We start from the raw sequence: 17,102 nt of genomic DNA, 5'->3' as shown, positions 1-17,102 counted from the left end.
AGTGGTTTTAACAATCACACACTGATAAGATGCTACAAAACAGTAGGTTATTTAACAGTGAATTTTACTTTCTGAAAAGTCAGAAACATTCTAGTAGGTACTCTACCATACTCAATGTTAAATGGAAGGCATTTAGGCCAGAAGAAAACATGAGTATGCCCCCCTAGGGAGCAACTTCAGCGTTAGGAGAAATCATTGAAAACCCACAGGCATCTTTAATAATTACAACCGCAAAGCATGAGAGCAAGCAAGAATAACTGAACTGTGTTCCAAGTTCCTCAACCTGAAAGAGTTTCACAGTGTATGTTACTAACCACAGGGCAAACCTTCACTTTCTGTTTTTTTTTGTTACCTCCTCCCTAGAGTTGTACTCCCGTGCACCGCAGAGAATACCTTCAGTGCAGCACATAAAAGTAGTGTGGAACAGCTACGATGTTAAATGGAGCAGATGAAATACTACTTCTGACTGCAGCTTCACATGTTTCATGAGTAATGCTAAAGTAAACATACCGACGTGATGACTTCAAGGTCCTTCAGGTATGTTCGTTCTGTGGTCGCTACTTCTTTAGCAATGAAGTAAGCTTTCTCAGTTGGGAACCTCTGCAAATTGCAAACACATTAGGTTTTCATCTGTTTTTATGGAACTGCTTTCTGTACAAAAAACTGCAGACAACAGTCACCAAGAGAGTCGCAAACTAGTGACCCCTGCTTGTGGTTACTGTGACTCATGCTTGACTTTTCGTAAGCCCTGAAGCCCTGGAAACAATTCTGCCATGCCAACATAGCAGAACAAACACTTTCTATGGGTTCTTCAGAGATCTCTTTCCCCCACGAGTTTTCTAAACTGATGTTCTTCTTGGCTTATTGCATACCTGTGGAGCAGGGTGTATTCTGGAGCTGACAAAAAAAAAAAATCCTTTGCAGGCTAGACAACCACTTGAAGCAAATCTGACAAATTCTGTAAAAAATAGTACCTAATTATTACAGATTTCGTTGTCAGAGTAAGAAACCATAGCAAAATACTCAACAAAAAAGTCAAATCTGTATGATTTTCCCAGTGCAGCTGGACAACTTAGCAGTGGGAGACAGGAAGGATTTTAGAGTATGCTATAGATTTCAAATTAAAAAAAAACAATCCAACTCTAATTTTCCTGTGTTATCCAAGAGGCAAAAGTGGTTCTGACCTCTTAGTTCTTGCTCTGTGCTGCTCGTGAAGCTAAAAGGAAGATCCATAAATCTTTTGCTCTGTGCTTCCTCCCTGAAGATCAGCAGTGTACAGCATGCACCAGAAAGGGATGTGAAGCAAGATCATTGTGGGCATTTCCCAGTCAGAGTGTAATGCTATGGGAACCATCATCAGCTGGTATAAACTAGAACAGTCTGCTGCTGTACCTTGGGCTGGCAGGGAGAGTTGTGAGTCTATTTATAGATTCTTGGCTTTTCTACTCAGATTTCTCTCACATGTCTTCCATACACATGTCGCCACTTTCACCAAAGCCAGCTGAGTTCCTACCTTCTTCCTCCTCAGCTCAGGAAAAAAAAGCAGGCAACAGAAGCATGAGCACAGCCCGCCTCTTCCTGCAGCACAGGAGGGATGAGCTGGCAGACACTGAGAATACCCTGGCCCAGACAGAATCACTTCTGTCACTGAAGACGGTTTTGGATGCGATGCTCTCTTATGGTTTTGCTGCAATGATGGGGCTGAGCCAAACACTTCCAGCTGAGCACTGCAGGCTGGAGTTCAAAGAGAGTATTTTCCACGCCCAAATGGTCCCACTATAGATCCCTGCAGGGACAGACTGGGTTGTATGCTTCCACACAGGCTCTACAATGCTCCTTTTCTGTCTGTTAACTGGAAATTCTCCCTCCAATACCACATTGTATCTAACCGTTTTGTTACATCAAACTACTGATCTCTCCCTAAAAATAAGCCAGATTTATAAGGGGCCCTATCAAAACAACCTCAGAATTAATGTTGCCTCCCAAGGGATCAACCCAGATTTATCACACCTTACGGCCACGGAGCTACCTATCATTTTTCTGCTGCTTAAAGAGGAGCTAATTCCCTAGCTCCTGCATCTCAGCTCAGGAGGATGAATCCAGGCCTCGGAGCTCTCAGCTGCAGCAGCTCTGTGATTCTGGCCTGGGAGCTCGGCCTCAGAAGCTCAGGGAGCTCTTAGACACACCCTGGCAGCACACACCAAGTAACCCAAATGAAGTTATTTATGTTGGTCTATGATGAGAAAGCTGCAAGGGGTGTAGATCTTAGTAGCTCTGAGAAATAATCAGACGCACCTCAGAGAAGAGGGCCAGAGCCTACTGCTTTTGCCTTACCTTTTTTCTGACCTCTTCCTCTTCCTCAGTTCTGACGCACGATGGGTCATTCAGCAAAGGGCTTATCAAGGGAGATGACTGCTTGGCATCGGGGCTCAAGTTTGGAGATAATGACATATTTGCCACTGATGGTCCTCCTTGAGAATTGATGGAAAGCTCTGAAAGATGAGGGCTTCCAGTCAGAGAACCTGCTAAAAAAACGGTACAACAGAAACCAATTAGGACATGCTCTCTCTATAAAGTACAAAAAAATTACAACCTTAAGTTGCAGCATGTGAAATTACACTACAATACACAGCCACCAGGGTCCTCAAACTTGTCCAGATAGACTTGAAGTCAGAGAGGCTGAATCTATTTGAATTAACCAAGAGACTGGAGTGTTTTCTTAACTGATGAAACTGGATGAAATTAGTGTCTCTATAAAGAATCTGCAAGATACACAGCTACACATCAAATTAACACTAAATTTTTCACCACTGTCACCTACGCTATTAAAGAAAGTGAATAAAACAATAAAGGAGTAGCCCTAGGAGTGCCATTCTCTCTAGCAAACTAAAAGGACTCTAGACAGTACTCCATAGGGATCTACAGGATACAGATTTATCTAGTAGAAGTCTAGAGAAAAAGAAATAAAGACTTTCTACAGTAGTATTGCTGCTAAATAACACCAGGGATATCTAACACGAAGGGAGAAAACTACCAGTTCCCCAATTGCTACACACAACACAAGTATGTATATTATACCTTGTAGTTCTTTCCATGCTCCTCTGATTGTTTGGGATGCAAATGCTAGCATTGTATTTACATAAGAAAAGCAATATTTTTAATGCACACAGCATGACAACTTTAGATAAGCACAGATATAAAATCTCGTTTAATTTTTGATTTAAAATAGTCAAGAATTAGGCAATTAATTACACTTTCATGGATTCATATATGCTACATTGGATATTTCTAAAATGAGCATTTTGTCTTTTGGGAAGCAGTTACACTGCTGACTGCACAAAGGAGAGAGCTTGCCAAAAATGCCCACTGTTCCCCCAGCCATTCCCTCCTCCAAACCTCTGAAAATCTAAACCTGTTTCAGAAGATGGATCTTTCATGTGGAAGAACATTTACAATCTGTACAGTTTTGGCATTAGACCTTAAAATCCAACAAAAAATCGTTTTCTGTGACAAGCTCTTGATTACCACAGCTAAATAGACTAAGATCAAAGGTAGAATATATATCACCATGTATACTTAAGGGCAAATACATTACACTGTCTTGGGATGGGTTTTTACCCTCTCTAGATTATGATAAGTAAATGTTTCTGCTAGTATAACACAGGTGAGACACTCCAGTAAACAGAGGCACCAATAAATATAATTAGGCCAGCAGTAAAACCTATTTATTTTCTGGAAGAACTTAGATTTATTGCTAGAACATGAATGTTTTCCAGTTCCAAAGCAGTTCATGTTTATAAATCATTCCTTTGAAAAGAGAAGGAAAAACACAATACATTCATCAGTTTATGTAATCATGACAGTTATGTAGCCTATTATAAATCAAAGTCAAAGCAGTATTTGTCTGATATGAAATAAAGTTCTATATTGTTACAGCTAGCAAGAAAGACTTTATCAACAGTTTCACACTAAATCAGCGTTCAGTGAAATTTGAGAAAATGTCACAGCTTGTTACACAAACGTCAATTTTATTGACTCTAGCACACAACTGTATACAGTGTTTTCAAAAGAAATTGAATTCATCAATGAGAAATAGTGAAACAGATTAATAGCAAGGTTGTAAGGTTAAGAGTGCTACACTCTACATTACAAAAGACGTAAGAAAAGTGATATCACCTCAAACATGGAAACAAAGAAGTTCTGGCACTATGCCTGTCATATGACAGCATAATAAATGATTTGCACCTCTGTAAGAAGTTCACAGGCATTATATTCTAGAAGTTAAATAGCACCTATCTGTGATAGATAGATATAGATAAATCAACATATCTATCTACCTATTTGTAACTCCACCTCTAACTTCAGGTGTACTGGAATTTTTATCAGTACAAGTAGAGTATTTAAAACTAGAAAATATCAGATGTACAATGAATTAAAAAGACTTCCTAATCCACACTTGGAAGACACGACTTAGGAAAAGTATTTAAAAAGTTATCAAGAAAACTGTGCCTGGTGGCTCACAGCATCATGTATACCCTCACTAATTACACACCAATACATCACTGCCACTCGCAGAGCTATTTTGCAGCAAGTTGAAATGCTACGTTCTCTTCTTTTTTTGGTATGAAAGTGAATGTGAGCCAAGTCCAAACACCACCACCTACAAGAAGCTAGACCCCATTTGCCAATATGCTGAACAGCTGAAAACTAAAGCGAGGTATAAGAAAGTGACTACACTGAAAAAGGGCCTGATAATGCTGTTACTTCAGTGCATTCTGGGGCCTAGTTAGAACCAACGGGGACACCACATGTTGTTGTAGTAAGAAGTGGGACAACAACTTGCTCTGCTGTGAGAATGTCAATGTATCACAGAGAAATGAACACGGAAGGTCTTTTCCCCACCACGACCATTCAGGACATGTGTCATGCTGATAGGTCAAGGCAATGCTGCAAAGTGAGGAACAAATAATCTACATGAACCAAACAGTCTTTTCCTCTGTGTTTCATCTGACCTCCTGCCACAGAAAAGTATATCTACATGCTCTACTCAGAGACTACATACTGCAGAATATAAACAGAAACAGAGGGAAGACCAATATTATTTACAAGGTACTGAAATTCCTCACGTTTTACCCAAAAGAATTCCTTGACTGACAGCAAATTATGTCAGTTGTCAGATAAGAATCACGACTGCTCAGCACCTTAGAGGCCTGTAAGGTTTGCAGCTGGTAACACAGAATCCGCTCTTACTTCAAGTCATTTTTATTTGAAACTTCAACTTGGGGGCCATCTGTCAAATATAATGGAGCTAGCTCTAGGTACACCCAAACCAATAGACAGGTACAACAAGATGTCTATCTTCAGATGACCTTAGAACATACTAAAAGGATATCCTTGATGGAGTCATCAGGAATTAAACAAGTGCTTGAATACTCTTCCTGGAACTTTGTTTTAAGACCCAGGAAGACGGGGGGAGGCTGTCTTGCTGCAATTCATCCCACCAGCAATATCTGATTTGCTCTAAGCTCCCATCATGCACAGATATTAGGCCAAAGGTACCGGTGTTGAGTCTGGTGCCCAAGGAGACCTGGGCTAGCTTAGCTATGCAGCTTCAAAATACATCCAGTGCCAGGGGGAAAAACATTCATCTTCACTGCTTTTCAGCTGATGAAGAAAGCCCCTCCCAGAGGTCAGTTCAAATCATAGGTTTGCTGAACTGTGTGCTGCCTCCATGTTAGTAATATAGACAACGTAAAATGACCCAAAATCTCAAGTTAGAGGCTTTAACCTAACAAGGGAAGGCTCACCTCTTTCTGAGGAAGATGGAGCCTAATATAGCCTTCCTACTTTATTCCCCCTTTCCTGAAAGTGATGAGTAAACAACTTAGGCCATTTAGTGTTCTGCATCTACTTCAATTGAAATGACTCTCATCTCTACATACTGTGTTTCAGCAGCAACAAAACATACAGGAGTGTGAAGATGTTCCTGTTTATGTTCCTCTGTGCAGTACCACAAAGGGAAAGTATTCAATCATGAAAATATCAGCCATAACTGAAAATGACTGAACTGCTGCCGGAAAGTTTCACATATAGATGCAGCCCTCACTCAAAGTCAACTGTAAGGGTTATATATTTTGCAAGGTTTATAGGGTCGTTATTGGAAATTTAAATGTTTCGAGAGTTAGGATAGTACCTTTCTCAATACCTGGCATGTTGCAGGATTCCTGGGTTATTACCTGTTAGACTTGCTCCATAGCTACTTATGTTGGGAAAAGTGACATCCAGATCCCAACAACTCTGCTTTAAGGGCAGAGGAGTTTCTTCCACACTCCGGTTTGGTAAATGAAACCTAAGCTGGTGCCCCTCTGTCTCTTGCATGACTGAATGTAGGACTTACAGAAGCTCTTCAGTAAGAAAGTATCTGACAAAGCTGCTGCTACTTTAGCCACAGTTGAGCCTAGCTCAACTTTCCATTGTCACAGTGGCTGCTTACCCCTAGCTACTGACTTGAAGTATGGTCGGAGAAAGACACATAATTCAAAACAACATGGGGGCAGAGAGCTCCAGAAGAATGGGCAAGAGTTTTCCCATGTATTTTGCTGATGATTTAGACTGGAGAAGAGTGTCCAGCTGTTCTCTCCCCAGCTCCCTGGGGGACCAGTTCATCAGGCTGTCCTTTTCTCCATTAAACAAAATAAGCAGAAGTGGTGGATAGAGCTTGTTACAATTAAAGATCTTGAAAAGTAGTTAACATATCAACCAGAAATTCATGTACAAACATCCCTGAATGCAGTACTACAAAAACTGAGCAGGAATGGGAAGGAAAAAAAAAAGCTCGGGAAGAGATGTCATGTCACACAAAACCAGTAACCCTGCCTGGCATGAAGGGAACATGGGAGGGTGAAGGGTCTGCTCTGACTTCACACCTTCAAAACTCTGCAGTGTGCCCATGGCAGGAGTGGCAGTGAGAGGTCTGGGAGAATGGAGGGCCTTCTCAATGAACCAATTTCCTCAGATTCAGGACAAAGCAATCAGCCAGCAAATGGACAGAACAATTAAACCAGTGATAGTTTTACAGCAAAATACCAGTCAGAATGAGTAAAAGCCTTCAATACAGGTAAAACTAAAAGTGAAAAAAAAAAAAAAAAGAAAAGAAAATTAATTCCATGCATACACAGTTAAATGGCTTGACATGCTTATATTCTCATTAAGCTTGGTGCTGTTTTAGTAGCCAGCAACATCCCCAGTTGGTAAAGGTCCATGCTTTACTGGTGTGCTGCAGTATTAGACAGTAGTGAGTGTGAAATCAGACAGTAGCTGCTGGAGGCCTACATCAGGGTGTGCTCAGATCTCAAAAACAAAGAGTGAACGCTGCAGCCTGGGAAGAACACAGGGTCAGTGGGCATCAGTCCTTTGTCTGGCCTTGATCCTCCCAGACAGAAATAGAGTGAACAATAGAAGGATGCCCTACTACATGTAGGGTTATGGTTTGTTTGTTTTTGTTTTGTCTTTAAATCAACACGACCTGGTGCTACAATACCACTAAAAATCTTCTGAAACATTCAGCCCCCATGTAAGCTTAAGCCACAGATACTGTCCATTTCAACAAGGCATCTCTCTATGACTGCAGTGATCCTGCTTACAGGCTACGGCAGGCAGAGTTAACCATCACTAGGTGCAGCCTTCATTAGGAAATGAAGGGCAGTACATTTGTGCTCAATGGAGCTGTTACGCTCTGGAAAACAAACCTTCTTCCCCCCTCCCTCCGCTTTTCTGAATCTCAACAAGAAACTCACAGCCTGGGGGTGGAGGGGTTATTTTCTCCAGTTCTGAGATGAGGAGTGTTCTATCAGACAAGATCACTGTAATAAGAGGAATAAGGTACTCCCAATACAAATAGGTATTTCAGCAGTAAAAGGACATTGAGACAGTGCTCCAAACAATGCAAGGAACAGAAGATACATCATGCTTTGAGGATAAAGACAGAACATTGAAAAGGCTTTTTCTCCCAGAGAGGTACATGCTGACAAAACAGTGCATACAATGAAACAAAAAATGTCTCTCTTGAAACGGTATTAAACAAATGACAAAAATGAGAATGAAGTCCCCAGCATTTTTCAATTTTAAAAATTAATTTTGACTATTGAGACTTATTAAAAAAAAGCTATGCATGTGCACACAGAAATCAGGAAAGGGCCAAATAGGTGAAACACAGCCAAGCTTACAAACTTTTGTTAGTGGATTTGGGTGAGTTTCTTAGCAGAAAAGGGGAAAAATAAGGAATTCAGCTAATCAAAGGTTTTAAGTGCCTCATAGAAAAGCAACAGGCATGAAGACTAATGTTCACTGAACTAAATACCGACCTACCTCTGATCTTGCTGTAAAAATCAAAGGCAATAAGATAACTGTTTTCTTCTCAAAATAAGATTCGAAGCATCTTAAAGAAAGCATCTAATCACATTTTAACAAGCTAAAAAGCTCTTGAATTAGAAAACATTCATTTTCCTCCAGTTTTCTTTGTTCAGCCACTGACAGCTATATCATTACTGGCATTAAGAGTTAGTTTCTATGTGTAGAACTTCTGAATTGTTATGGTTCTCAAGGGCCAAAACTTTACAAAAAAAAATCATAAATTAAATTACACCTTAAAACAAATAATTCTAGAGCAAACTATGTATTTCCTTTCATGTCATGCAAACTTAAGATCTTTACTTCCTTCACTGTAATAATATCATTATTTACACTCACGCTTGTGGAAAACACACCTGTGAATACACAGCTCAGCCAGGCACACAGGCTTCCCAAATTTCATAGCATTTAAAAGAAAGTGCTCACTGCTTTTTATAACAAACAGAAAACAAGCATCTTGCTTACTCTTTGTGCTCCTCATAGACCACAGAAACAGAACAGAGTACAAAATACTCTAAAGAACTGCAACATGCCACGCAATCTAATTCATATTAAGCCTTTGATTTTCAGGCAAAGTTCTTTTCAAGTATTTTAAAAAATCAATGGCAGTTCAACAGCCTAACTGTAGGGAATGACAAAGAAGATGGCTTTGTTAAGGATCTACACATAGTACAGGAGCTGTTTCCCATATAAATAACAATATACATGCCCTAGTCTAGGCATAATTGAGCAAGTACAGAAATTATCTAAATAGAATAAGAAAGGTTCTGTTCATTTTAATTTCCTGGAACTTGTATTTCATTCTCTTCCTGAACCTAACAGCACCAGCAGAAATCTTCCCTGACGTAGCTTGACTTAAGCCAGCCAGGTGCCATCCCCATTTAACAGAAGTTACACATCAGCCTAACCTTTGGGACCTTCTGATGGGCACATTCTGCATCAGTCACTTACAATCAGAAAAGCACAAACCAAACCATCATCATCAGGTAGGAGACAGTAACAATGTACGGGGTTTCTGACAAAAGGAGTGTCCTACCATTTGTCTTTGACAGCAGCTAACAAAAGAAAGGTGTACATATTGTTCCAAGAAATTGTTTACCTCATATATGTAGGGTATTTCTTATTTGGTATGGAGAACAGGATTGAACCCCTATATATGGAAAGCAGAGAAATATGCTAAAATATATGGAAGCTGCCTTAAGAAACTACATCATTCAGAGATACACATTACTGAAAGACTGAAAAGGACTTTGGCTTTCTTCACTCCACACGCCCCTGAACACAGATCCTCCTTTCCTCATGCTCACCGCCCTTTCCAGCCGGATCTCTGCCAGTCCACATCCTTACCCCACAAAGGTAAGCAACACCCAACCGTATCTACTCCATGTGCACGTGGAAGTTGAGAAAAACTTGCATCATTAATTCACTTTTCATCATTAGAAGTCAAATTGGTGCAATTAAAATATCATTCTGAAGTCACCTCTGACAGCAGCCTAGTGCCTCATTATGACAAATGAGACTAGTTAAACAAACATGGTGTGTGACACGATTTATGGGCCAGACATCTTTTCTTGTGCTGAAGAACTGCTCCAGAAATAGCCACGCCTCAAGCTAATTGCATATAAATCATACTGATGAGATCTGAATCACTGGTTTTCAATATTCAAAATCAGTTTCACCATTTCAGCTAAGTGACAGAATTCCTGAGAAACCACTGCGACAGTTGTGAATGGAGAATGCTATGCCAAAGGGGACTGTAAATAAGTAAGGCTAGATCTTCAGTGTACGTAAAATATTTCCTATTCTTCTCCTCCCCTTTGTCTTTTTACCCCTGAAATCCTCAAGAAGAACTTGACTATGAAGACTCTGCATGCGGGTGGGACAGAAGAAGACAATTTGAAATATCTCTGCTTTTAAATGAAGTAGAGAAGCTGTAAATGGGTTTTAGATCTGTCTATCCCATTTTCCATTTGGCTTTTTCCAGTCACTACCAAGTAATTGCAAGTCCAGATAAGTGGGCCAGACATGAACTTCTGGCACGAAAGGTACTGCTTCAGAATGAAGCAGTCTGGTCTAATGAGATGAGCCCCATTTAAGAAACTAATTCACAAAACATTGTTTTTTCACCCTTCACTGGGTTCTGATGATTATGTTCAGCATTGCTGCTGCTGTTTGAGAAAATTCTGCCTATTTCTGCCCTCCCCTTAGTCTTAAACTGGTAGATTGATTTGATTTTTCATATTATTAACATGCAACTCTTTCGCTGTGATCACTCCCCTACTCTAACTGATCTCAGCTCCATATAACTCATCAAACCTATATGCAAATATAACAAAAACAACAATTTTCAGTTACATAGCATTTTTTGTATGTGGAAAACTCTCTTGCAGTATTTATTTAGTATAGTTTATATTTAGCATACACTAAAATGGCTAACGTGGCTAATGGGATGTACATGTTAGGCTGTGAGTGACGTGAGACAATGGCAGCACCAGGCATCAATCAGTCATCCTCACAGAACACCACTCTCTTTCCATACACAAGGAATATTCTCACTAAGGGATGTGGACTTAAACCCAAAACAATGCAGTCTAATCTATTCAAGGAATAACTATTCAAAGGTCTATCCTGTGTAGATCCTGGCTCCAACATCAATTTGCCACTATTAAATTTTCCTAAATCTAGCCAAATTAATTTCTAAATTTTATATCGCAGATCACTGAGCTAAACCAGGTTCCAGGAAAGGCTGACAGGAAAAGAAACTCAAAAAGATCCCAAGAGGACATAGTATGTGTAACTGGAAGGAAGGAGAAAACTTAAAAGTTGTCTGACATGCCTTTTCTCAATCATTGTAGCAGATAACTGCATGTGGTCAAGTACTTGGAACAGCAAAGAAAGAATTGGGCTGCATAGATTACATTCTATCTACATCTGCACATTATTTTGTGACAAACCTCTGAACTACTTTTGCAACTATAGACTCCACGTTCATCCAAACACAAGGACAGAGTTGGCTCAGAAATCTGGGCAGCCCAACCACAGGCTTACTCCAGGACCTCCAGAAGGAGGGGAGGGATGGCACAGCACGACCCACTAGGACTAGAAGTAGCTAGATGTTGCTGAGAGTCATTTGTACCAACTGTCTAAGGGTATCTGGATACTCTAAGAGTACTGGGTTACAAAGTTAACTATTGTGAACAAAAAATTTGGAAAGCTGAATCAACAGCACCAATCATCTCTATTCCAAAATCTACTGGAATTGCTGAGAGAATTACAGCTTTTGCTTGGCCAAAAAATACCTCTCAAACAACTGAGACACAGGTGTGCTTAGACCACTGCCACTGATTTGGGTATGCAGATTAATCAATCCCTGCAAGGATTAACTTGAACTGACTTCTGATGTGTATTTTGTGAACTAGCACAAGAACTCTTCCATGTCATCTGCAGTCTTGCCCCAGAGGTTTCTGTTCTTATCTCTAAGGTCTTTCTGTATTTGTCCCACAGAAACAAACTCACAGATGCATTCTGAGAGATCCGATCCTATATGAAAACAGGAGTTTAAAATTGCTCTCTTGCTTACCATTCTTGGCAAGCAAACAGAGTTCAAACACATGTCTGCTGGAAGTATTTGGCCCACAGATTGCTTTTAATTAAATGCTTGTCTAGTAATATTAAACTGAGCCTCAGCAGTAAGAATGCTGCAAAATGTTTAATCCTAAACTAGATGATTTCCTATGTAATTTACAAACTTTATTCCTTCAAACTAGAAAGATTCCACACGTCAAAATGACAGCCACAGACATCTAAAACTGAAAAAAAATGCCAGATGAGAGAAAAAAGTTGTAGGAAGATCCTTACATTTCATTTTTTGAGGATAGTATTCAAAAGGAAAAAAATAAAAAGCTGCTGAGATACTTTATCAGCAACTAAGCTAACTCCAGCTACTAGCAGGCCTGTTCTTGTACACATCCATTACCTCTGTGGGCATGGGAGAGAATAAAAATAGGCCAGAAAACAATATTTGAAAGGATGCAAAATAGTAAACACAACTTACAAAATTTGATATTCACATAAATCCAAACATTATGAAATCTATTCACTTTTCAGTGAAGTAGCAGAAACAAGACTGCAAATCTTTTCAGTGAAAACCCATTACTTGAGCTCTAATTTTACTGACTAACAAAGCAACTAATGTATATGTCCAGACTGCTATTACTTTACTGTATTACAACTCTGGTTCTTTTGCTGTACAAACAGCAAAAAAATCCAACAGGAGACTCATGCACGTACTCCCCATGCTCACACCATCTGTTAACGTAAGCTTCAACTATCTACATTTCTTCTTAAATATTGCCAAGTTCAAGGCAATTAGTTAGCACTATTCTAAATTCAGAACACAAATCACCTTCTTTTAGAATAATATACAAGCTAGCTTTCCCCTAATTAGCAATCTCCCCATTTCTAGAGTCATGCTTTTAACTACAGGAAGAAAGGACAGTGCTCACTGTTGCCAAAACACCATGGCCTAAAGAGATGCTTTAAAATCATTCCTGTTCAAAAAACAATTCCAATTTTTAAAAACAAGCACTTTAAAGTAGAGGAGCAGATTCAAACTTATATTTACACAGATATATTTTACTGCAAAAAAGTTAAGTACATCTAAACAAACTAACGTATCTTTTTAAATATCACTCAGATTAAACTTGGTTAAAATGTGCATAGACCAAGGCATTAGAAAAATTAAAAAGACTTCATATTTTATGACATTTGTAAAAATGATCTCAAAAATTTTATATTGTCTAGATTTACCAAGTCCTGTACCTTGTACATCAGTGGGTGGATCCACCATTGATATATGTATGTACTGCAAGTGACTTGCAGTAAAGTAAGTGCTGTTCGTCACTTCACATTCTCAACTTTAATTCCCTCCCCCTCCCCAAAGCAAAACAAAACAAAACAAAAAAAAGTAAAAGTTAAAAATAAGGCTAGTGTTCAAGAGCACATCTTGTCTCCCAGCTCTGCACAATACTTTCCACACAGGAGACTTCTCTGGATTTTCTTTATTATCTCGGAGAAACTAGAATCAGATTTCATTAGGATATCAACTAATTCTCAGTACTTTCAGCTTGTGAAAAGAAGTTTACAGGGAATTTGTCTTTCTGCACGTTGTGTCAAAATCTTGCTACTCTATATACACTACTGAAAACAATCAGCCTGAACCACAGTTAGTCCCATCGTTCCCTGTGTCAGGGAATGAAAAATTTATGAGGTGGCACAATTAAAAAGGATAGCCTATGACAAACTAATTGGGTCCTGTACAGAGTGTACAGATAGAGATTCTTCATGATCAAAGAGAAAAAAGAAATAATAAAAAACCCCAACAGCCACCATCTCTGAACCTCCCACCAAAAATTACCCACAACAGAACTTTGATGTCTCTGTGAATAATACCACTGAAAGAATAAGGGGAAAATACAAACCAACTCTCTTGCAATTAATCTTTCTACCATACTGATAATGGATAGAAAGGACTGCCTTGAAAATAATACTTGTACCACTCGTAATTAGAGCTGATTCAATCTATGGGGTTTTTTTTCATTTGAATTTTATCTTTCATCTTGTTCTCCTTCCTGCTTAAGGAGGAATTTGGAGTTTCAAAATCTCCATCAACAAATCAGACTGCTGAATTCACTGAATAAGAAGCCAATAGTGTTATTGTTCTTCAACTCATCAGTTAAGATTGTATAGTGGGTTATGAAGATGAGCAGACCAAACACATTCTTACTTTGAAAAGATTTGTCAGCGTTTTTCAAGATGTTACCAACCCTTGGTCTTGATTATCAAGCTGCCTGCATTTGGCTGTAAATTTATTTTTCACCCTAACTCTATTGAGGCACTCTTAAGTAGCTCTCCTTATACAAGAGAGAAAAAGAATTGTACTAGATATACAAAAGAGTACAATGTACCTATGTAATAACATTTTTGTTTGTTTTGTGAAAATAACCAGTCAAGTGTCAAAGAAGCTACAACATCTACCTAAAACATGGCTTCATACAAAGAACAGGTGAGTGTCTAGAGTCTTAAACAGATACCTAACTCAGTAATAATTTTCTTCTCCTCTTGCCTTTCAGAGCAGATAAATTACTGTTAAGATGAACTGAAACTCAGCCTTATTATTGCATTTTCAGCACCTCTTTCATCTGGCTGGTCAGTACAAGAGCAATATGTAAAATAGCCCAAATTCTGAGTTTAATACCAGCCATTCTTCACGAGCCCCAGAAGATGCCATCACTCTAATGAGCAACTGCTGTATCTATCACTCTCAAATGCCCTGCTCCCTAGCAGCTGAAGACCTGCACACCATCTTCATCACTGAGGCCCACAGACACATCCTCCTCTACCTCCTCATCAAGCTGAAGGCTTCCAAATGAGTACTTATTTCTTGGCATAGGAGAGGAACTCAGCACAACGGGATTTCCAAACACCAGAGGGTGGGTGAAGGGGTTAATGATTTCTGAGTCAGAATCGCTAGATTCTGTCCCACTGCTGGTGGAGCCCTCCATCACCTGGATTGCAGCCATGTGATCCATTATGCCACTGGCATGCAGTGACTGTATGACCGGGCTCTGCTTTGATTGTCCCCCAGCTGGCATACCATTGGCCATCATTTTGCCTTCTGGAGAAGACATCTTAGCCACCCCGCCCCCTTTACAACGTCTCTCAGACCTATGCTCTTGCCCAGGGGATGAGGATATCTGGCTCAAGATAAAAGGGTCTGTAGCTGATTTATTGCAGAGATTTAGGATTTTTTGTGCATGAGGCCGCTGAGAACCTGGAGAATATCTGCCATACCCATGGCAGCTGCTGGCATAGCTGTCTTCCTCCCCGGTCCTCGTCCTGCAGTCATGCCCATTTTCTGAGATATAACCCTGAGAGCCAGTTCTACTCAGGCTCATGTTGGGGCTTGATCCTTTGCTACTGGGAGGCAAAGGAGTGGCCAACGGACTACGGCTCCCTGGCCCTCTAAACATTTCATCAACCAGTGAGCTGTGCCTTGGCATCCTGGGGCTTCCCCCAGTGTAGAAGGAGAGATTAGCTGGGTTATCATCAAGGTACTCTTCAGAGAGATATTGGGAAGACTTTATAGAAGCTGCGGAATCCCTGTATCTACTTCTATTAAGATTTTCGTCTCTATAGTGAATATAGGCACCACTGGTCAAATCACCCTCATAATTGTCATTTGTTTGGGAATATGACCGGGTTATTTGTCCTCTGAGGAGATCATACTCGCTATCTACATCACTGCAGTCAATGAAAGGAATGGAGGTGCTGCTGCCATGAGCAGCCCTGGAAGCTGGACCTGTGCTTGGTTGCTGTGACTGAGGTCTGTTCTGCTGAATCCTGTCCGTAGCAGCCTCCTCTTCCTCCTCCACAGCTGACACCACTGCTCCATCGACCTTTCTGCCTTCTTTTGGGCTCTTCTTTAAGGAAGGGCTCTTGTGCTGTCCAGTGTCTTCTGTTGAAGCTCTCAACTCCTTTCCTTGCTGGCAGCTCTGCACTGCTGCAGCATCACTGTCATCTCCATAGGCAAAGCTGGAGCTCTGGAAAGACAAAGAAGGAGGGGGAAGGGGTAGACAAAGGGGAGAGAGGGTTGAGAGAGGAGGAAGTCAGAGGAAAAGGCTATGTGTAATAATGCACTACAATTTTACAATATATTCTTCAGCAACATGGGAAGCTCATGAAAGCAGAAGAGGTAACCCAAGCTTTGAAATGAATTAGGAAAAAAAAAAGTCTCTGATCCTGAAGAACAGACTATTGGGAAAATTTTATAAGCTAAACAAGGAAAGAAAGGGGAGACGGAACAAAGCAGTAAATAAAAAGGAGGATCTGGGGTATTTCCATGTTCTAAGGTAGCCACCAACACTCTGAGAACATCAACCTGTTTATACCACTCTGAAGGTGGAGGGACAAAATATAAGCATGTAAAGACAAATTCTGCATGGTGTTCTTCTGTCCTCTAAAAAAAACTAAAGGGTCATACGTGGGTTTTTGGAGACCATGTATTCAACCCCTGCCTCTAGTTTGGGGGCTGGCTTTTCTGCAGACAAATACACCAGCATCTGACTGGTAGCTATGTGCAATCTATCTAAGCTTGTCTTTGCAATACTAAAATGCTAAAAGACATTGGAAATAGGCTGCATTTATAGAAGAATTATCTGAATTTCCTGGATCTGCAGGAATGAAAGAGCGTGTGAATATCAAGAGGAAGCACGGGAAAGTGTGGGTAACATTCATGAATATATTAACCTAGTAGTTTGCACCTGTCATTTAAGCTCTATCTCATGTAAGGTTATGTGATAAAACACAGATGAGCACAGAAAAACACTGGCAGGCAGAGGTTAATTACCCTAACAACCTTCTCAGAGAAACAGAACTCTTCTAAATGCTAGAAACATCAAACTGGACTAGTTGGTAAGTAGGATGAGAGAGTTGGAAGACAAATATTGGAGCAGCCATAAACATGGGGCAGGTACTGGAAAAACAGAAAGGACATGGCTGCTGGAGAGGCCAAGATGTCTAAGTCAGCTACTGGAGAGATAAGGAGGCCTAGGTTCTGGGTACTGGTAACATCACAAGTCTGGGAGCAGCTCGCTATTGGAGAAGCACATTTGCACGTTCATGTCTTCGTCTGT

At 40.1% G+C, this 17,102-nt stretch overlaps 1 protein-coding gene across 5 annotated transcripts in view; it reads right to left on the bottom strand.

Moving 5' to 3' along the window:
* Positions 1–17,102, bottom strand: part of FARP1 (FERM, ARH/RhoGEF and pleckstrin domain protein 1) — a 202,859-nt gene that overhangs the window by 29,070 nt on the left and 156,687 nt on the right. For 3 of the 5 annotated variants that reach the window (XM_065740806.1, XM_065740810.1, XM_065740808.1), the window contains exons 13-15: positions 15,770–16,010; positions 2,335–2,525; positions 511–600 (exon numbers count right to left, since the gene is read on the bottom strand). In XM_065740806.1, the coding sequence (XP_065596878.1) occupies positions 511–600; positions 2,335–2,525; positions 15,770–16,010 (522 nt within the window). The remainder of the gene's footprint in view (positions 1–510; positions 601–2,334; positions 2,526–15,769; positions 16,011–17,102) is intronic. The other 2 variants (XM_065740807.1, XM_065740809.1) reach the window with 1 other exon arrangement.

The sequence above is a fragment of the Cyrtonyx montezumae genome, unplaced genomic scaffold (genome assembly GCF_038088225.1).
Source record: "Cyrtonyx montezumae isolate F1298 unplaced genomic scaffold, pur_monq_1.0 scaffold_3, whole genome shotgun sequence".
Classification (NCBI taxonomy): domain Eukaryota; kingdom Metazoa; phylum Chordata; class Aves; order Galliformes; family Odontophoridae; genus Cyrtonyx; species Cyrtonyx montezumae.
This window is presented reverse-complemented; position numbering and strand designations above follow the sequence as displayed.